The sequence below is a fragment of the Mesocricetus auratus genome, unplaced genomic scaffold, assembly GCF_017639785.1.
Source record: "Mesocricetus auratus isolate SY011 unplaced genomic scaffold, BCM_Maur_2.0 Super-Scaffold_100676, whole genome shotgun sequence".
Classification (NCBI taxonomy): domain Eukaryota; kingdom Metazoa; phylum Chordata; class Mammalia; order Rodentia; family Cricetidae; genus Mesocricetus; species Mesocricetus auratus.
In genome coordinates this window covers 109,239,220-109,261,155 of record NW_024429266.1, presented here as the reverse complement: position 1 = coordinate 109,261,155, position 21,936 = coordinate 109,239,220, and the positions used below count along the sequence as shown (strand labels likewise).

At 45.3% G+C, this 21,936-nt stretch overlaps 1 protein-coding gene across 5 annotated transcripts in view; it reads right to left on the bottom strand.

The window, feature by feature from the left end:
* The window catches only part of Dpp6 (dipeptidyl peptidase like 6), an 890,647-nt gene that overhangs the window by 240,718 nt on the left and 627,993 nt on the right, over positions 1–21,936 (bottom strand). For all 5 annotated transcript variants that reach the window (XM_013123747.3, XM_013123748.3, XM_005084206.4 and 2 more), the window contains exon 5: positions 12,115–12,189. In XM_013123747.3, the coding sequence (XP_012979201.1) occupies positions 12,115–12,189 (75 nt within the window). The remainder of the gene's footprint in view (positions 1–12,114; positions 12,190–21,936) is intronic.

Sequence of the window (21,936 nt, the reverse complement as noted above, 5' to 3'; positions counted from 1 at the left end):
AGGCCCTTAGCAGCTCCATGAAGGGGGTTTTGCTAAGGAAAATAAGAGGCTAGGGATTGCAAAATGAAAGTCAGCATGTTCTCTAGGGAGCTGTGCAAACTATGTCTGCACACGCAGGCATGATGGCTTCAATGTGGGCATTGAATCATTGTTTGGCAGTACCATTTGGGTGTGGTTCCATAGGGTACAAAAAGAGGTAAGGCCAGCTGCAACCAGAATGGGTGAGCGGTGGCAAAGCATGAAGACCAGGGACATCTTTCCCAGTGGCCCTGGTTCTTGTAAGTGTCCCCATCTGCTCAATATCACAGCATCAAGGCAACAAGAAGTCTGGTACCTTTTCAGGAGGGCCACAGCACCACGGAGATAGTCCTGTAACATTGTTCCCTCCGTAGCAAGGAAGCCCCATGACGCATGGGCCTGGGAAAGGAGGATTATGGGAGCTGAGGCTGGGGATAAGAACATGCTGAGGTGTGTGTTCTACATGGCCCTTGGTTCCGTCCCTGCTCTCCTGCTCCAGAGACTAATTCATTCTCTAAGACAGTGGGAGACCCACTCCAGCCTCATCGGCTGCATTAAATAGCTACCTTCTTAGGACTTCAACTCCAAGCTCAGTCCTAATCTGCTCCAGGCTGGTGATCTGCTTTCTTCCTTCTGGAGTAAACGGCCACTCCAAGTCCCAAGGGCCCTGCCTCCAGTCTGTGCAGGTTTTTAGTGACGGCTCACAGGGCTAGGCACAGACTCAGCTCCACTCTCCTGTCTCTCTGGTTCTCTGAGTGACTTCCCCATCTCATCAGGCTTTCTGAGGGCACAGATTCTGCAGCTGGACCACAGTGGGATAGTCAATAAGGACCGCCTAACTGCTGATACCAAAGCTATGCATTTATTGGCCCATCTTCCAGTTTAATCTGGTATTGAGTATGACACCAAATAGTAGGTAAAACCTTATGAGAACTATCTGACGTCATAAGTGAGAAACCAAAACAGTGCTGAGGAAACCCGAGATCTTCCTGATATTTGAATGTGAAGATGCCTGCTGTGACCTGAACCTGGAAGTTTAGGAACCATTCATTGCTATTTATATGCCATTCTAAAAAAGGCCTCTCTGCAGGGACAGAGGAAGGCCAGACATTTCAGAGGCTGGGGATGGGAGAGATGTTTGCCTACAAGGTCAGCCCAAGGAGCTTTCTAGACCAATGATGTTTTTCAGGACCCTGATTTGTGGTCTTGGTTACAGAGTCTACACAGGTCCTAAAACTCATAGAACTGCAGCAGACATGAAACCTACCATCACCAGAGGACGAGGAAAAAAAATCAATTTGCATGACATGGTATAAAAATATGTTTCTTAGTTGAGAGCAAGCTCGACAATCCCAACAGGTGGGCGGCATCATAACAATAGGCCAGCAGTAATGACATATACATCTGGTGCATTCTGAGCCATCGAGATGAGCTGTGAGGCACTTTTCAATATTTGTCATGTTAAAGCCTTCTTCTCATGAAGGGCAATGAGATACACTTCAGCAGAATAGATCTCCTGTCTGTGTGGCTTACCCAAAGCCCATGTGATTACACATATTAAAACCCCAGAAGCTGCAACTGTTTCCAGCCATGTCAGGCTTTCTGATAGCATGGGCCAACCTTCTCTTCACACGGATTCTCCTGCCCTAGAAGGGACCATTAACACTGACATGGGTAACCCTACTGTGTGTGTGTGTGTCCTGCAGGAACAGCTATGAATAAGTCAGAGACAGGCACCTGATGAGCTCTGAAAAGTCCTTTGTGTTGTCATCTCTTTCTTTTGAGCCAAAGTGCTGCTGCCCTCACAAGACTAGCTGTACCCTCTTGTTAGTGTCTATCACAACTGGGCATGTGGACTGTAGACACTCCCACCTAGAAGGGGTGTGGACAGTCACTGGACCCTCACCTAGTACCTGGCACCTCCTCCTAACCACTCGTCTGAGATTCCGTTCTACTTCCGAGTGGTCTCCGAGATCTCCGGAGGGACTGGAGTGCCCAGGCAGGAAAAGCTAGAGGGAGAGCGCTCTATCCACGTGGCTGTAGAGAACAATCAGCCGTGCTGGTGAAGCTTTTCTAGTTTGGATGATTTGGGGTGGCCCATTAGCCAGCCATGCATACGAGCAAGCCCCATAAACTTGCTTGGTTCTCCGGGGTAAACTCTGGTGGAACGAAACTCTGGTTTGTCATTATTATATTGTTCACACGTCCCAGGGAAGGAACGTTGGCAACGCTTGGGGTGGAGACATAAGGGCCATGAAACCTCCCCATACCTGTGTGGTCAGGGAAGACTTTCCGTTGAGGGGACATGAAGGGTGGGAGGACCTGAGACTAGTGACTACAGGAGTGTGCTGGTAGAAGGCTCGTGAGGACAAGGCCTGGGGCCGAGAGCAGCGCAGGACACGTAGGAGAGTGGAAGAGTGACGGACATTGCGGTGGACACGGCAGAACAAGGACCTTTCTAGAAGACAGCCTCAGAAGACTGTGGCAGGGGACTGTGGGGGAAACCAGACTGAAGAATGTGTCACCAAGCTGGCAACAGAATGGTCACCTTGAAGACAATTTGGAGAACACAGGATGGTGTGCATGTGTGTGTGTGTGTGGGGGGGATGATATGTTTTCTACTGCATTGATTTTGCGGGCATGAAGGATCCAATTTGTGGTGAAGAGATGGGTTCAGTTTATTGCCACTGTGTCCAAGGTCCCTCCAGGCTGGAAGGAGACAGTGGGAGCCATGAACCTGGAGCCATGGCAAGAAAGCCGTGCAGAGGCATGGCCTGTTGGGTCACTGGCATCTGGATTAGTGTGTCTTAAACTTTGGAGCACACATAATTAATGACTGGCTGTCCTTTCTACATGCTAGAGCTGGGAAGAGTCTGGGCTCACAATGTGGGAGAGTCCTTCCAGGCACTTCTCTTGTCAGCCAATGCCCTGTGCAGATAAAATGGTTCAGGGACAGCATGCATTTGAGAAGAGAAGTCGACCTCACATAAAACCGAGGAAGACCCACCACGTCTGGGGACAGGATGGATTCTTGGCTGAGTAGGTGAATGAGGCAGCTGAAAACAGCTGAGCATGTATCCCAGGTGCCTGAGGGGGAGGGTGACTTCATTCATGCCCACCCTAGCTGTCAGGAGGCCTGGGACTCAGCACATAGTGGAGGGGAGGGTGGAGACTGAAGGGAAGAGTTGCGTCCACATGCTTCTGTTCTCAGATGGCCACGAAGGGGGGAGAGGAGGTGAGAACTGTGGGTGGAGGCGGAGCTCCTCTATCTTCACTTTGCTTCATGATGGAGAGATATGAGCACACTTGGATGTTTGAGAGAGGCTGCTTAGTGAGGAAGTAGATGGTAACGGGAACCCTTGAGGTCCACACCATAGCCAGGGCGTGGGTAGGAGGAGATTGTGAGGAATGGCGTCAGTTCTATCTACTGCTCTTCTACTACACATTATCTCTGAGACCATCCTTCCAGAGCTGGATAGCTACCTACTCCACTCATGAATCCCAGTACTGTCACAGTCCATCACTCTGTAGTTACAAAAAGGGGGGGGTGGCATGAGAGAAGGGTGGTAGGAGAGAGGGCAGGGGAAGTCACGTGACACAAAAGCAGAAGAGAAACATCTGTCCATCTGTGGAAAGAGTGGGGGTCAACGAGAGGTAATGGGGGCTCGAGGGGGGGAGCGATAAGGATGGAGTCTAGTGACAGATTTATGCAAATGCCATTCTGCAACCCATTACTTTGAATGCTAACTTCAGCATTAATAATAAAAAGTGCTGCTCTTCTTTTGATAATGGGTCATCTCTGGTAGCTATCACGGCAGCCAGAAATCACGGAGAATGTCCAAAGTCGTGAGCAGTCAGGTGAGGTGCCAAGCAGTCACAGCCACGTCCCAACACTGTTCTTGTCACACTCACTCTATTCACTTCAAGGAGTGGTGTTTTCTAGTATGCATTTCCTTTATTATACTGTAGACTATCAGAAGATTAACAGCACAAACTCCTCTCCATTTCCACCTTCTGTGAGACTCTCTGTGCACCTACATACACACACGGATGCACATGTGTGAGCGCGTGCACGTGCACACACACACACACACGCCTGCAAACAAACCTTGCAGCCTTGTAAATAGGCACTATGGAGCCTGTCAAATTATAGCCATCTAGTGGTGGCAGGGCTTTGAGGGGCTGAAGGCGACATTTAATTTAGGGATTGTTCAGGCAATTCAACATGTATGCAGTCATTTCTAGAGATTCAAAAACTGTAGCAATTGGTTTGGTCCAAAGTGTCACCATAGCAGCTGTAGCAGCAAACCCTGCCAAGTTGTACCCTTGTGCATTAGCATGCAGAGGCTGCCAGAGCATGACCCAAGGCTCCATTGCTCAGGCCCAGGCTTTTATGATAATAAAACTCAAGAATAAAGTAAGCCACAAGGTAGAAACATTGCCTGCTGGAAGGTGGAAACCTTTTGCTCTCTGAAGGACCAAATTCCAAGGCACTTGCCATATGATGCCACAAGGACCAGAAACAGTTTACAGAATTCAGCATCCTTACCAGGGAACGCAGCGAGAACTAAGTGGGAACTCTAGAGGTTTTGAAATTACACCCTGCAAAGTCTATTTGATACTATGGAAGTCATCATTCTGGTTGCTTAGAAGAAAAGCAAGCATGTCTTCTAGAGCATTTCTGGCTGTTCAATGTCACCCATGCTAAGTGGACAATTGTGTCATATACCCAGCAAAGCTGCAGATGGCATCTTATTTAAACATTTTGCTAAATCATTTCTGTGACACAATGGGGATGAATCACAAATGGAGTTGCTCTGAGCCCACCACATTTACTAATCCTTATGGTTTTCAGGAGTATGAAAAATCTCCAGCCACAAAGCAGAGATAATGGTCCACAGTTTGCTCAGATGGCCCGGGTAGCTTGTTCCATATTAATCAGCCTCGAGCCTCTGCATATAATTGCTGTTAACCAGCAATCCCTCAATCACAGACAGCAGAATGGGAAATAAGAACAAATCTTTTAGGAAGTCTTTTTCCCCCTTGCTACATTACAGTGATGGTCATTCACAGGAAAGACAATTAAGTGTGCTCTGTGCAATATCTGGCCGTGTCAGTTAGCAAACCTGTGTCTCTCCTCATTTACATTTCATTTCCTTATTACCAATTACACAAACTTCACTGGTCACATTAGATCACGCAGAGTCTCTCACCAAGCCGGTGGTCTTTAAGAATTATTATTATTGTTATTATGTTATCGCAGCCATAGCTCCTGATGCTGAGGCAGTCTCCAGTACTATCTCCCGGCTGGCCTCAGAGATGCATATTGGCTTGTTTGTGTGTTCCAGTTCGTCACTGGCCCTCACTTCCCAAACACTGGCTGCTTCTATGGCCCTTGCTTCTCCCAGGAATGCTGACGCTTCCATGTCCTGCCTAACACAGAAGCCTGGCCTCGGGAGGTCACCCTGTTCCCTTTAGGAGCCCTTTCTGGTGTCATCTCCCACAATGGGACTGTATCTAATTCTCTCTCCCTTTCCCCAAAGCACCACTGAGTGTATTCTCCAGTAAGGGGCCGCCCCTTACTCCTAAGATATCTGGCTAACATGCATTGGCTCCTTGACCCTTCCCTTCTTGGCTCATTTCTTCTATTAACCTCTCCACAAGCACTATCTTTGTTCAGTGCACCACCTGTGCATTCATTTTCTGGTAATAAGTCTAACTTCTACCATTTTGCTCAGGTTTTCCCATCTTGGATATCTGACCTACTGACAACCATGTTTGTTGTCAACACACTACTCATACGAGCTAAGAGGTGGAACCAGACAAGACAGTTACCAACAGACAAATGCAGAAAAATATGATGTATATGAACAATGTGTGTTTAGCTACAAAGAAAGTCAAGACATTTTCAGGAAAATGGATGGAACTGTAGATTGCTATGTCAAATGCAATAAACTCGACTCTAAAGGACCAACACCACATGTTTTCTCTCATGTGAGACTCTGGATTTTAAGTTTCACACACATTCAGGGGAGCATAGGTCATGAAAATAGAAAGGTGATCACAAAGGTAAAAAAAGTGATGGAGACAGAAGAAGAGGGCAATGAAATAATTGGTGAGACACTTGTATTCATTTCACCAAATATGCCAAATCAGGTCTATCCATGTTTAGGTGCTTTCCAGCTTTGCATAAATAATTTATTTCAAAGTCCCTCAGATAGTAAAGTAGGCTACATTAACTAACCAAGTGCAGGAAAAAGATTTTTCTTGAATCAGAAATTTGCTTCACTCCTGTATGCATAGCTCAGCATCAAAATGTCTTTCTTCTGGACTAAGCAGGATAAGTCTGTAAGGGGAGAAGCAAGCAGTTACAGCTATATGCACCCTCTCACCTATGACAAGGAAACTATTGTATGCCCCTTTCCTCTGAGGAAGGTTACATGGCATCATCTCCCCTCTGAGGAGGAAGTGACACTTGGTACCTTACACCTCTCTCTCTCTCTCTCTCTCTCTCTCTCTCTCTCTCTCTCTCTCTCTCTGTCTGTCTGTTTGTCTCTCTGTCTTTCTCTGTCTCTCTGTCTCTCTCAGGTGTGCAGGGCGCCTCTCTCATCTGAAGAAGTTTCTCTTCTCTGGAGAAAGCTATACACAGCACACCATGTGCTCTGAGTGAAAAGCTGTAGATGGTGCCTCACACTTTTCTGCCCTCTGAGGAGAAAGCTTACACAGCACTATTCCCACTCTGAGGAGGAAGCTCTACACAGTTTTCTCTCTCTTCTGAGGAAGAAACTGTGAATGGCACCTCACAGCCTCTTGCCCTGAAAAATCTGTGCAGGGCACCTCTACCCTCTGAGGAGAGTGTTTGCATTGCACCATGTCTTATCTGAGGGGGTAGCTGTACTCAGCACAGCATGTGCTCTGAGGAAGGAGGTGGACAGGGTACCTCACATCTCTTCTTCTTGAGGAAGAAGCCATACATGGTTCTTCACACTTCTCTTCCCTGAGAAAGAAACTGTGCAGAACACCTCTCTCCTGTGAGAAGGAAGCTTATATAGCATCAATCATCTCTGTGAGGAGGAAGCTCTTCAGCATGTTTCCTCTTCTTGGAAGAGGAGGAGGAGGAGGAGGAGGAGGAGGAGGAGGAGGAGGAGGAGGAGGAGGAGGAGGAGGAGGAGAAGGAGGCAGCTTCTTTATTCTGAGGAGAAAGCTGTTCTGAGGAGGGAGCTAACCATGACACCTCACATCATTACCCTCCTAGACAGAAGCTGTTGGGGTGAGGGTTCTTTCAGCTTCCTGTTCCATCACTGGCATCTGTTACCCAACTTTGAGAAAAACAAAAAAATGATCAATGTCTGTTACTTGTCTAAAAATCAGCATAGGAAATATTTTAAGAGTTGGAGAATCAAGAAAAATGTCACTTTTTTGTCTCCTAGGAAGGACAGTTACCTAGGGCTGTTCAAGCCTCACAGGTCAATTTCTGGCTTCAGTGCCAGTGCCCACAGGGCATTTTGGAGATGGCCAAGAGACATGATGACTTGGTAATGACACTGGGTATGAGTCTCAAAGTCATCTCTACAAACCGCCACCTATATATAGAATAACAAAGCACTGGATTGCTGCCCCAGCTGTTCAAGGGTGCCATCAGTAAGGATGAACAAAATATGGGCTGATTTTTGGTGATATTTTTCCTTCTGGGTACGTAATGTATAAAACTCTTTAAGAAAGGTACCAGTAAACTCAGTGAAATCTAACTATATAAGTTTGTTGCTAAATTTTAGATTTGGTAGTAAAATTACCACACACACAAAAAAACTGTTTTTTTTAAAACTGGGATTCTCAAGACAATCAGAGTAGTACTATATATAGTTGTGTGGGTCTATGTTGCATCTTTATGCTACTGATCCCAAACACACAAGCCACAGCATTTTAGAGGGTTTTTGGGGGAGTAACTGAGGATATTCTCTGGTCTGTAGTTCATGAGGGAGCCCTATCAATATCTATGTGAAGGAACTGGGGATTGACCATTCCTTACAAGAACCTCAAGATGTGACTGTAGCCCAGATGATGATGGTAATGGTGATGATGATGATGATGATGATGACAATGATGATGGTGATGGTGGTGGTGATGATGATGATGGTGATGATGATGATGGTAATGGTAATGGTGATGATGATGATGATGATGATGATGACAATGATGATGGTGGTGATGGTGGTGGTGATGATAATGAAGCTGACAACAGTTTTTGAGACAGGGTCTTGATACATAACTCATTATGCAACTCAGTACTTGCATGACAATGAAGTTTATTGGTGACAGGAGATGAGTCCTGCTGTCTCACTGTTGGATATTCAGGATCAGTAGCATAAAGATGCTACACAGATCCTCAGAACTATAATACTGGACTCATAGTAGTCCTCCTGCCTCAGCCTCTCAAGTGCTGAGATTACGGGTCTGTGCCACATCACCCAGGCATGATAATATCTCTTGACATTAGCCTGTTGACTCAAAATCAACAGATCTAGTTAATCTGAGTCATGATTCCAGACCCACAGAAACCATGAGATAATGGAGGCAGTTTTAAGCCACTGAGTGTTGAGGTCTTTTGTTTACATGCATCTGCGACTGAGTGACTGCGCCTTTATTTAGACCATCTTTTGGAAAAAATGCTATTTTATTTGGGACACAATGGTAATAAAGGGCTTTAAAAACAACCCTCCTCAATGTCATCTTTTTAAACATGGAAGTCAAATTATTTATAAATATTCAGGACTTTTAATGAAAGTGTAATCTAAGGAAGAATCTTTTGCAGATAGAAATTCTCTTTCTTCTCACAAAGTGTATCTATATTTTGAAATGATCTAAGATATTGTGATTTCAATTATTTTTTCTCTTCCTCTGCAGAGTTCAGAAAATGTGTTATGCTTCTCAGACACTCTGCATGAAGGAACAGGATTTCACTAATGAAACAAGTTTGTTTTAAAGCAATTTTTTCTTATTGGGAGTTAGTATCACTTTCAAACTACAAATTAAAAAAAAAACTACTATTCCCCTGATATCTAGCTTAGTTCTTAGAGAATTCTCCAGAAGATGTGCCCTAAGAAATGACAGGAAATCCTTTCTATTTCTTAAACATAACAAATATTAGCTCTTTGAGGCAGCAATAATCTTTAGGGAAGAGATTAGATGGTGAAAATAGAATAGATACACTTGGCAACCATAGGGCTGGGACCACATGCATAGAAACACGGCACTCCACATTCCAGGCACACTGCTTATGGACCTACAGATACTTCATGCCTGGAACACTTGAAGAACACAATTGAGTTTATTCTCTCTCAAACATATTTATATTTTTACAGGGAAGTGAGTGTGGAGTCCCAAACTTAACCAAGAAGCTATTTGTGGTTTGATGCCTGTTGGGAGAGGGAGGATTGGTTTTCTCCAATGGAGTCAACCACACTGGGGCAGGCCACACGCTTGGGGGCAGATGGCCAAGGAAAAATGGACCCCTCTACTTTCATGTGTACATTTCTTGTTTTGCATTTTTTTACTAAGAGAGAAGGTTTATAAAATTGGATAGATAGGTTGGCAAGAGGCATCTGGAGGAGTTGGTAAGGGAAAGGAATGCAATCAGAAAATGTTGTATGAAAAAATTAGTACAAATACTATGTTAAAACTGAAAAAAAACTACTTCCTTGGGAAATGCTGTGTATCCCCTGGGGATACCAAACCTTTCAATATGTGCTGCAGTAAGGAAGCTCTCAACTTTAATTACAGTTCTCAGATGTCTTTGCACATGAGTTCTTTTTATATTACTAGTAAATTAATTATTATATTATTAGCCTAATCCTCTTAATAATAATAATTACTAACCACAGCTTGGGAAGCCTTGTTCTATTCCACTTAGTCCATAATTACAGGTTAAGACTTTCCCTGCGAAAGCACCTATGCCCTGTTCTAGCAATGCCTGTTTATCTGGTAAGGAAGTCCTCCACCAGACAGACAGGCAGGAATCCATGCACATCTCCTTTGATGTCTCCTCCAGAAGCAGAAGGGATTCTGGGAATTCGTGCTCACAATGATGGTATGGTAGTCATGCAATACTGAAACCATTAGCAAGTTTTGTCTATGGAATTCATATTTTGCTGGCTAGTTTTTATTGTTATCAGGACACAGTCTAGAGTCACCGAGAAAAAGGAACCTCAACTGAAGAATTGCCTGTGATGAACTGCCTTGAAGAGAGGGCTCAGCCCGCTGTTGGAGGCATCATCCCTAGCAAGTGGGTCTGGGCTGTACAAGGAAGCCAGTGGAGAGCAAGTCAGAAAGCAGACCAATCACTCTCCCTTTATGGTTTCCATCTCCAGGTTCCTGCCTTGAGTTCTGGCCCCAATTTCTCTTTCTGATAGAGCATGACGTGGAAGAGTTAGCCAAAGAAACCGTTTACTCTCCCAAGTTGCTTTTGCTTGTGGTGTTTATGACAAGAAGCAAATGCTTTTTATATTTAAATGCTTTTATTGTTATCTGAATCCTTTCAGATTTTCCCTTGGCTGAGAAAACAAATGGCACTTTTGTCTTTGGCCCTACTTTAAATTTCAGAGAAACGGTCACATCAAGGGTCTTGTTTCTAGCCCGTGTTCCATGTGGTAACGACTCATGTTGGGCAAAATCATCTTTACCAAATGGCTGTCAGTTGTGATGGAACCCTAGGGTGTCCTTTCAAAAGCAGTCCTGGGGAATGGGAAAGAAGTTGGCACAGGATCCTTCTATGCATGGATACATGGATCCAAACCCAAGAGTACTCCTGTGCCAGTGAGTACTTGACGGTCTCCTTCAGAACGCTCGGAGGAACAAACACAAGATTTTCTTTGGAGGCTTCTGTGGGCAGGACCCACAGGATCCCACTGTTGGCTGGGGCAGGACACACTGGATCCCACTGCTGCATGGAGCAGGACCCACTGGATCCTACCCACTGTTGGCTGGGTTAGTGATTGATTAAATGATTCAAGCCAACCTCAACTTGAGTCTGGAGCAGTAAATCCAGAGTATTTCAGGTGCCTGTCTGCACCAAACTCTGGAAGTTTCTGAGGGTGATGAAGAGAGTGGAAAGACCGGTGGACACCATGTTCAGCTGCACAAAGCTCAAGGTGACCAGCGAATGGCTGGGCACAGCAAATAAGACAGCTTTCCCTTTAGAATCCAGACTCACCTGGTCAAACAGACCCAGATGCCCAATTGTCCCGGAGAATTTAGGGATTGAAAGTGAACACTCTTGGATAACAAACCTTCAGAGAATTAAGACAGCATTTCAAAGGTCTACATTTATTAAGACGAAGTTGAAATATCCATAAATAACCTGGTTGCCAAACTTCTTAGAAACTCTCAGAATTGATGACTGCTCCACAGATGCCAATTCCCAGGCTTTTGTCATGAGACAGAAATCAACAACCCTGTCATGCAAGGCTCACCACAGAACCCACTGACACGAGACACTTCTCAGGGGCTCTTATCCCATGGGAAGGGCAAGAAACACTAACTAGATGACCTCAGGAGACCAATGAACTAGAAGGGACTGGAAACGAGAAAGGATCAGTCAGGGAATGGATTTTTAGGCTGCTGCTCAAACCCAGGGTGAGACTTTTACAGGAAATTTCAGCAAGGTTTTAGGGAAACCCATAAAGCACAGACTAGCCAGAATCTATCTAAGGGAAAGTGACTTAGCTTTCATAAGGGCTCTGGCATAGCCGGGGAGAGCAGGCAGGGCCCACGGGCAGCTGCCTTTTCTTTTACCGCCCAAATTGATCATTTATTTCCCTGGAAACCGGGGAATAAAGGTATAAGAGGTATCCTAGGAGACTCATCTTCCCAGAACATCCCAGGAAACAACTCTTAAAAATGAATCATTATTTTTCCTGCCAAGAAAGTTTTCATGTCTCTCCTTTCTCCTACACGGTAGTATGACACACGAAAGAGGCTGTCCCAGGTGTGTAAACTCTCAGGGTTTGACATCATAAGGAAGGTGCATTCAGGAAGCACTCTCAGAAGGTGGCAGAGTAGAAAACCTTTCCATGACGTAAGGAAAAGAGTCAGACTCACCGGTTCCACGTTATAGGAAAACAACGCATATTCTTTATCTGGCGATATTTCATATCTGATGGCTCTTAAGGATTCCTAAAGGGGGAAAAAAAGGAAACAGAATTTACAGGTGTTACTTGTAACAGCACTGAGTCTTTTAGCTATATGGGGTCATCCTCAAAATCCTCTACTGAGATAAATTAAGCAGTGAACCAGTAACATTAAGTATGGCTATATCTTTTCTTAGTTAGCTGACCAAAATGTAGCTAATTGATGCTTTCAAAAATTCTATTTGCTCTTTATTTCAAGTTCCAACAAAATAGTCCTTATTGTGTCTGCTGGAACAAATCAATGGAAACAAATATAAACACAAGCATCATTTTCCTGTAAGACCCCCAATCTCTCCATGCTTAATTATTATCGTTTTTCTTCTGTTCTTATATTTAGAAGCATATGCTAAGCAGAGTTGTTACTAAAACAGAAGCAGATTCTACGGGCTGTTCTGCAGCTTGTCTCTTAGCCATTGTGGGAATCCCTGGGAGTCAGCACACAGAGGGCACACTTGCTTTTCTGCCAGATTCCTTGGTATCCAGCCCTCAGTGTGAATACGGACATCACCAACCACGAGGATCCTCTGACCTACCCTGCCCTGTACCCTGCACAGACTCCTGCTCCGACCCCTCCCCACCCCTCCAAGGCCCTCGTCATCAGCCTGGTGTCCAACACTCCATTGTGCTGCAGTGACCACTTGGAGAGTGAGCCGTGCCACTGGAAATGACAACTCCTTACACATCTTTGTATCTCAGTTTCTTCTCCTGCAGTGAGATCTTAGGGAAGAGATTGCAACAGTTGGTTTGTCTGGGTTACTGCTCTTTGTACTAGCTGCATCACCTTCATATGCCTCCATTCATGCAGTCCTCACTAAAGGCAGGGTGGTTCTCAGTGGCTGCATCCCGAAAGTCACCAAGAACACACCAATCAGTACACAGTGCATCCTCACGTCTAGGGGAACCCAGGTCTTTGCTCCTCACGCCTTTGTGTCCACATTTCCAATGGCTGATTAAGATGTAGCCTTATGCATTGCGTTTCTGTTTAAGGATGCCTGACTGATTAGACATGGCTGAACCATTAGCACTCAACTCCTGGCTAGAGTCGCCGTCACTGCCGGGCGTGGTGGCACACTCCTGTAGTCCCAGCTACTCCGGAGGCTGAGACCGGAGGATCACTTGAGTCCGGGAGTTCTGGGCTGTAGGGTGTTATGCGGATCAGGTGTCTGCATTAAGTTCGGCATCAATTTGGTGCCTTCCCGGAGCGGGGGTCCACCTATTTGCCTAAGGAGGGGTGAACCGGCCCAGGTCGGAAGCGGAGCAGGTCAAAACTCCCGTGCTGATCAGAGTCGCCGTCACAGCTGCACAAAGCTGAGTCTGCACCCACATGGTCTCCACTGGGTGCACACTACAACCTTCCAGATCTCAGGAGCACTAGACCTGGGAACCCCTGTTAGCCTGAGCTCACCCACAAACAAACATGTGGCAAACGCAGTGCTCTGAAGCCCACAGGAGGAACGCAACAGTTCACAGTGTGGGAGCTGAGCAAGAAAGCAGAACGCCCTGTGCTTCACCTCAGCTGACACACCCATCGGGACCAGTGTAGGATGACTGGAATGTGTTCCTGCCATGACTAAGATGACTCCAGTGTTCTGAGTGTGTAATCCTGCGGGGTACAGGAAATTGCCACACAGAGGATCTCAGATCTAGAAGCTGTGAACAGGGGAACCACCGCACAGCTGCTCCCATCAGCTGTGACTAAGAGCATCACCACCCCAAAGACTCTGCCCACGTGTTTCTGTGGATATAGGCATGCAACTGGTTTCATGGGTTAGGCATTTAAGGGCTTGAATGGTGATTAATGGCGGTTTTTAAAAAGTTCAACAGATTTGAGAAATCACTTTCCACAGATGGCATTTGTGACCTCCTTTGAGGTAATTTGTAATGTGATCTTCCCTCAGCTTTGACCATGGGAGGTGCAAGTTGGGGCTTGCGTGGTAGTTTAGCTCCCAGGCACGTTCATTCTTTGCTACCTATGGTACAGGTAACATCGGCCTTATCCTCACAAGACTGACCAGCCAAATCTGCCCGAGAGTATTCTGTGTGCTGATGTTTCCACACTCTCTCCTGAACTCTTGCACCCCTCCCCAGAATTCCTGCATCCCACCCCACTATTTAGCTCAGATCTCTATCCTCCAGGTGCTAGGGTGTTACTTTGGTAAATGCCATAGTTCAGCTGTTGCCATACTAGACAAACTATCCCTCCCCTGTCTCCATAGTACTGTCCGTAGTTGGCTTCCAGCACACACACACACACACATACACACACACTCACAAGCATACGCGTGCATACGCGTGCATACACACACACACACACACACACGCATGCGCATGCACATATTCACACATATTCATCGCCCCCATCCCTCCCAGTCTTTTCTTGCTCTTATAGTTTCCCACATTCTCTGGCTCTAAGCCTGGGGGTGCAGGTCTAACTTTTGGACCTTTGCTTTTCTAGAGAAAACCACTCCCTAAGTGACACCATCTAATCTTAGGACTCTAAGATCCACAAACCTGCCAGGGAAGGGTTCAGTGTACACATGCCCTGTGGAGATACTTGAGACATGGGTGGGGCCTTAAGTAGACAACCGTTTACTTGCATCTCTGCCTGGATGTCTGGTGCTCATCTACAGGTCCTTTGTCCTCTCTCTCCAGCTTCTCCCTCCTCTCAGATGAAAGTAACTACTGGCAGTGGCTGGGCCAACTCCCTCCTCCCTCCCCCCTCCTTTCTCCCCTTGGCTCTACTGTCTCTGGTTATCTTCATTCATTTTCTCAGAATTCTCTGAGCTTTCTGTAGAAATATGTTCTGAGCCCCTGCTTCAGCTGCCACCCTCGCTGGGGATGAGCACTGTGGTGATATTTTATTTGTGATCTAACAAACAAAGCTTGCCTGAAGATCAGAGTGTGGAGCTAAGCCACTAGTTATCCATAGAGGACAGGCAGTGGCGGCACACACCTTTAATCCCAGCACTTAGGAGACAGATGCAGACAGATCTCTGTGAGTTCAAAGCTCACCGCTTTGATCCCAGCACTTGGGATCTTATGCCTTTAATCCCGTCACTAGGGAGATGGAGACAGGAGTGATATGGCTGGGTGGAGAGAGGAGTATAAAGTGGGACAGGACAGGAGCTCATATCATTCAGTCTGAGAATTCCTAGAGACAGGATTTTAAATTCAGTCTGAGGATTAGTAGGGACAGGATTACTCCTTTGGTCTGAGGATTCAGGTAAGAACTAGTAGCTGGCTGCTCTGTTTCTCTGAATTTCACCATTAACTTCTATATATGAGTCTGGGGTGGTTTTTTTCAGACCTAGAAGAATTTGTGCTACATCCAGCACATTTCCTTGAGATCCTTCCCTGACTCTTGACCCTGTTGGCAACCAGTGTCCCCTCAGCAGTCAGGGTGTCACATCATTGAGATGTGTAACTTACCGTCTGGTTCCCTGCTGGAAATCCGTGTCGTCTTTCCACCTCACCAGAGGTCATCACACGACTCTGATGACCAGCAGGTACAGCCTGGTTCTGTAGCCTGTCCACTTCTCTCTTCTTCACCCTTCACGCCCACCATTCCTTTCTCTACACCTTCCCAGAGCAGGCCAGCCATGCAGCCATGCAAGGTTTGCAAGTGCTCTTCTCTGCCTAGAATGTTCCAAGCTTTCATTTCCTCCAGGCCACCTTCTAAGATAAAGTAGCTAACAGCTGGGTCTCTGTGTCCCACAAAGAACCATTCGCCTAGTTTTCCCGTGGCCTAACCATTTCCTAAGTTAGTACCTACTCTACCTATTTATCTCACACTGTCTGTTCTCTCAAAAGGAAGGCTGCTGCTTACAATATTTAGTCTCCCTCAACAGTTCTGTAGTTTTCCCCATGAAGATCTAGCCTGTTTTGTTACATGCATCTTTAACCATTCAATATGATGAATGTTTCACAGACATAAAAATTGATGATGTCTCAATGTCAAAACACAACCATGAGCTGGTAATATACCATGATTTATTGGATTTGGGCATCTTGACTTCACATTCAGAAGTGTTGCTAAGTTTGGGTTTGTGGCTTTTTTAAATTAATTTTTTATTTTAATTTTAAATAGCTTATTTTACATGTCAATCCCAGTTCCCTCTCCCTCCCCTCCTCCCGCACTCCCCCATCCCCCCCCCAGCCTCCCACCCTATTACCAATTCCTTCCACATAGGGGATATCTAGTGTCTGTCATTTCACTCAGGGTAGGGTCCAGGCACTCCCCTAAGAGTCCAGGCTGAGAAAGCATCCCTCTTTGTGCTATGGGCACACGATGACTGTTTGTATTCCAGGGATAGACACTGATCCACTGCTCAGAGCCCCATAGGTTGCCCAGGCCTTCTCACTGACACTCACATTTGGGGGGGGTCCAGATCAGTCCCATGCTGGCCTCCCCGCTGTTAGTCTGGGGTCCAAGAGCTCTCCCCTGTTCAGATCAGCTGTCTCTGCTGGTTTTGCCAGCCCATTCTTTGCCAATTTGCTCATCACTCCTCTCTCTCTGTCACTGGGTTCCTTGGGTTCAGTTCAGTGCTTAATTGTGTGTGTTTGCTTCTGCTTCCATCAGTCACTGGATGAAGGCTCCCGGATGGTTATAGACATCAAGTTCATTATCAGGAATGGGCATTCGAGGTGGTCTCTCCACTATTGCTTAGCTTGCCAATTGGTGTCATCCCTTTAGGGTTTGTGGCTTTAAAAAATAGATTCCTTAGAATTTTCTTCACAGTTATCTCTTCTATGGATAGATTCTTCTCTTCCTGCATGGTGCTCAATCCCCCTTCACAGAAGTGCTGGCACTGTACAGGAGGTGGGCATTGCTAGCTTTCTGGACTGTGAAGGTGAGACAATCAGCCTTTGTTCTTTTATATGGTGGCTTATGAGTCTTTCTATAGGTGACATCATCTGCCTGTTCATTAGTACCTTGCTCTAAGATTTTGTAATGAGTGTGTGTTGGGTTTTTATGCTGCCTCTCATATATGTATGAGGTGATTTTGTTGTTTTATTCTTTTTAGTCTGTCAATATGATAAATGATATTGTTTTATCTTCATATGTGAAGTCAACCTTACATTCCCAGAATAAATTATATACAGCCATGATGTATTATCTCCTGTGAATGTTTCTGGGCTCAATATCTCCATGCTATGTTGAAGATTTCTGCATCTATGAGATGAGAGAAATTGTTCTCTTGTAGCATATTGGTTGGGTTTTCATCTCAAGGTGCTGCAGGCTACAGAATAGACTTAGGAAGTATTTCTTCATCCTCTGCTATTTGTTCTGTCTTTTTCCATTTTCTATTGTTATAACAAATGATCTAAGACAAATTTATAGAGAGTAATAGTTGATTTGGTCCATAGTTCTGCAATCTGGGAGGTCCAAGAGAGAGACACAGGCATCTGGTGCGATTTGTCTGATTGCACAATGGCACTGAGATAAAAGCAAGGGTCCCAGCTCAGATGTCTCTTCCTCTTGTTACAAAGGCACCTGTGTGATTGTAGGACCAAATCCCCCAAGTCTCATCTACCCCTGGTTATTATAGAGTTACACATCCTTATTCACATAAGAATTTGGGAGCTAGTTTTCTGACACAGGAATTTGGGGGAATATATTCATACCATAGTATAACTTCACATTAAATTGATATCTCTGCCTTAAATGCTGGGAAGCCTTTTGAGCCTTACATTCTCTAGATGTAGTTTCAAAACTGTTCCTTTAATTCATGATAGCTATAAGGAGCTGTCTTAGTTACCTTTCCATTGCTGTGATAGGACACCATAATCCAGGCAACTTATCAAAGAAAGCATTTATTTAGGGCTTACAGTTCCAGAGGGTTAGAGCCCATAACCATGGTGGGGAGCATAGCTGCAGACAGGCACGCAAGGTTCCGGAGCAATAGTGGAGAGAGCGTATATCTTGAGACACAACCACACCCTGTGACACACCTCCTCCAAGGCCACAGCTTCTAATCTTTTTCAGATATTCCCATCAACTGGGCACAAAGCTTTCAAACACATAAGCCATTCAAACCACCACACCAAGCATGCTTCCATCCAGGTTATGTATGCTGTCAAGTTTACTAGATTAAGGCTGAACTCAGCCTTTTATTACCTCCCTAGCATCTGTGATGATGGCCTCTGGACTGTAGTTAATGCTTTCTGAGTAAATAAATGATTAGCTTTTAATTTGTTACAAGGGAGGCAATGCTGTAGCTGATGTAACATAGGCTGGTAGAAGCTGGGAGGATGCAGCCTCCTGCACCCAGATCAGGCTGCACCCAGCCCTTGATGAGCATTAAATTAGGTCAAGATCACACAAGGCAGCAAGCATTTGAGGTATGCCCAGAGAAGACCCAGCTCCCAGTCTTAGAGCAACCTCATGCCTTTGCGATGGTCCTGATCCAAGCCTCTGTGGCTGCAGACATTTAGGCACTGGGCTCACTTGTTCTGCTAATGTGAATAACAGACAGACAAACTGCCTTGTGATCATCTGTTCTGAGACTCTGCATTAGCAACCAGCTTCCTGAACAATCAGGCCACAGTTCAGCCTCCACTGAGCAACTCTTGTGACCTTCCCTTCTTCCTCTGGTTCCTTGACTTTTACCAGTCTGCATGGAAGATTTATTTGTTGATTTCAAATGTTACGTCTTTGTTACCTGAATTTCAAACAATGTCCATCTGTATAGTGATGCATTTTTTTTTTTTGGTTTTGGTTTTGGTTTTTCGAGACAGGGTTTCTCTGTGGCTTTGGAGGCTGACCTGTAACTAACTTTTGTAGACCAGGCTGGTCTCAAACTCACAGAGATCCGCCTGCCTCTGCCTCCTGAGTGCTGGGATTAAAGGCATGTGCCACCATCACCAGGTGTGATGCATGTTTTTAATGTCTAAAATTTAAACGTTACAAAGTAGTCTTTGTCACCATTCTCATTACAGCTTCTGGGCTTCTTGTTTTTTGAGAAATTCTTTGGTGTTAAACCAAACGATTGATTATAAAGATTAGTACGAACTTTGACACAATTTGTATTGAATTCTGTGCATTTGTGAGTGTCACACGCTCGCCGGTGGTGCTGGCAGAGCCTTCTAGGAGGGTCCTTGTTTCCCTCAGCTCAGTTCATACCACTGACATAATTCAGAGTGGAAGCCTCATGGGACTGGAGTCACTTTCTGAGCCCTCTAGTCTTCCCCACTTCCTGCCCACTTTGGTGTAAAGTTAGACAGTGCTAAGCTGTGCGCCCAAAAAGTCTCCAATTTGCATCCTGTTTATACCATTTTCTATATGAAAGTTTGAGAATTTCTTAATTGATCATGCTTCTGAAAATGGAAATAATATCTGTTCCCATATTGTGGCCAATGTGAACATTCAGGGAGTAATAATCAGGCCTAGCCACACAGCAAGGGGCAAAGCTACTGTTGCTGTCCTCTGAGTGCGATGTTTTTAATAGAGCCCATGTACTGTAAGTGTGGGGACTTCATGGCTATCTCAGGTGTCCAGGTGTATATGAGGTTGTACTTTAAGTCACAAATGTCCCCCATATGTCTGTACCCTGAATACTTATTTCCCAACTTTAAGATATAGGACATGGTTGGCTGAAATAGACCACTAGGGGTGGGCCTTTGATGGTACAGCCCAGCCTTAGTTCTAATGCTCTCTGCTTTTTGGTCTACCATGACTTGAACTTCTGCTGCAAGCGTTTGGCACTAAAAAGGGAGTGATGTTCCCATGTTTTGTGTCATGATGGACTGAGCCAAAATAAATTTTTCCTTCTTTAAGATGCCTCTATCTATATACTAGAATGGCCCCCAACTAAGAATCTAAGCAACAGGGGAGAGGCTATGTTAAATGCCCTTCCCCTATAATGAGTTTGATGACTACCTTATATGTCATCATAGAGCCTTCATCCAGCAGCTGATGGAAACAGAAGCAGAGACCCACAACTAAGCACTGAACTGAACTCTGGAGTCCAGGTGTAGAGAAGGAGGAGTGATGAGCAAAAGGGTCAATACCATGCTGGGGAAACCCACAAAAACAGCTGAGCTGAATAAGGGGGGAGCTCATGTATCCCAGACTGACAGCTTGGAAACCAGCATAGGATGAAACCAGGCCCTCTGCATGTGATGTCAGTTGTCTATGGGGCCCCTGGTAATTGAATATAATATATACCTAGTGTATGAATGGACATTGGGAGACCATTCCCCATAGAGTGGTACTCTCTCAGCCTAGACACACAGGGGAGGGCCTTGGTCCTGTCCCAAATGATGTGACAGACTTTGATGATCTCTCATAGAAGGCCTCACCCTTTCTATGGAGCAGAAGAGGGATGGGATGGGGGCTGTTGGGGGGCATGGGAGGATGGGAAGGAGAGGGAACTGGGATTGACATGTAAAATAAGGTTGCTTCTAATTTAAAATAAAAAATGAAAAAAATCAGAATATAATCCCCCCAAAAGATGCCTCTGCCATGTGTTTCCCCATGATCTATAGGAATTAATAGTCGAAGAGGAAGGGAGAGCTATTTCTTCAGTGGCATGGCCACCGGTGTGGCAACCACATTCTTTTAATTAACCTTTTACCCGTGCTTCTGTAGACAATCCTAAGGAAACTCATTGGCTCATCAAAACAACAAAACCCAAGAAACTATGAAAATCAGCAAGGGATGGGTCTGGAAGAGGAGGGGGATCAGCAGGAGTGAGAGGGGACAAAAGATGCAAACGGAGGTGAATATGATGAAATAGATCACATAAACAGATAGAAATGGCACGAGACTCTTCATTGTATATAATTAATGCATGTTAATAAAAGCTTAAATGCTTAACTCTAACGTTTTATCAGAGTTCTAATTAGCATCATATTAAAGTTTGGTGTCAAGTTCTTCAGAGAATTGACATTTTTATATCATCTTTAAAAGTTTTCAAATCTTTAACCAGATTCTACAGTTTGTTTTACTTCTAGCTTTGTGCTGTAGAAATGGTATATGTGGAGGGAAAATGTGTAAAACAGGAAATGTTCCTACCTGCCTGCAGACAGTGGGGAGATAGCAAAATCTCTACTGGTTTTAGATCAATGTCTTTGTGAAACTCATAGAGAGAGACGATGAGGCAGAAGGCAAGCGTTGAAAGGGTTAACTGACTCACAAGAAGTCACACATGCAACTCAACTGAATGCATGTCAAACTCCATGGGACAACTGCGTTGTCCTTGTCAACGAGGAAGGAAGCTTGTGGACTGGAAGATTCTGAGCTCACCCCTGCTCTCCTTTTCATCTAAAGACATCATTTGGAACCAGACAGACTCAGGAACTTCTCCTAGGACTGAGGTCACCAGGGGAAAGCATGGCAGGGAAGACACAAAGGCGCAGTAGGCGATTAGCAGATTGGGAGGGAGGCTAACCATCCACCACTAAAGCGTGCTCTGATAGCTTTGGGCTGAGCCTTCTCTGACCTTGGTAATGCCTGAGTCTCAGCCACATCTGCAGTCTTCAGGCTAAGTCAGATGTTCTGCATCTTGTTTATTTCAGAGCACATTTAGTGACCTTTGGGAGTAACACTTAGCACAGGATGCTGCTATCCCAGACTCTAAGTAACAACCACAGTACTGCAACAGGGCATCCTTATTAGAGGTGGAACACAGTCTCAGCCTGCTAAGACACAGATGTCCTCCAGGCACCTGAGGTGTGGTTTACAGCAGCCCCCACCCCGCCCCAATATGTGGTTCTGCTTCCAACAGCATCC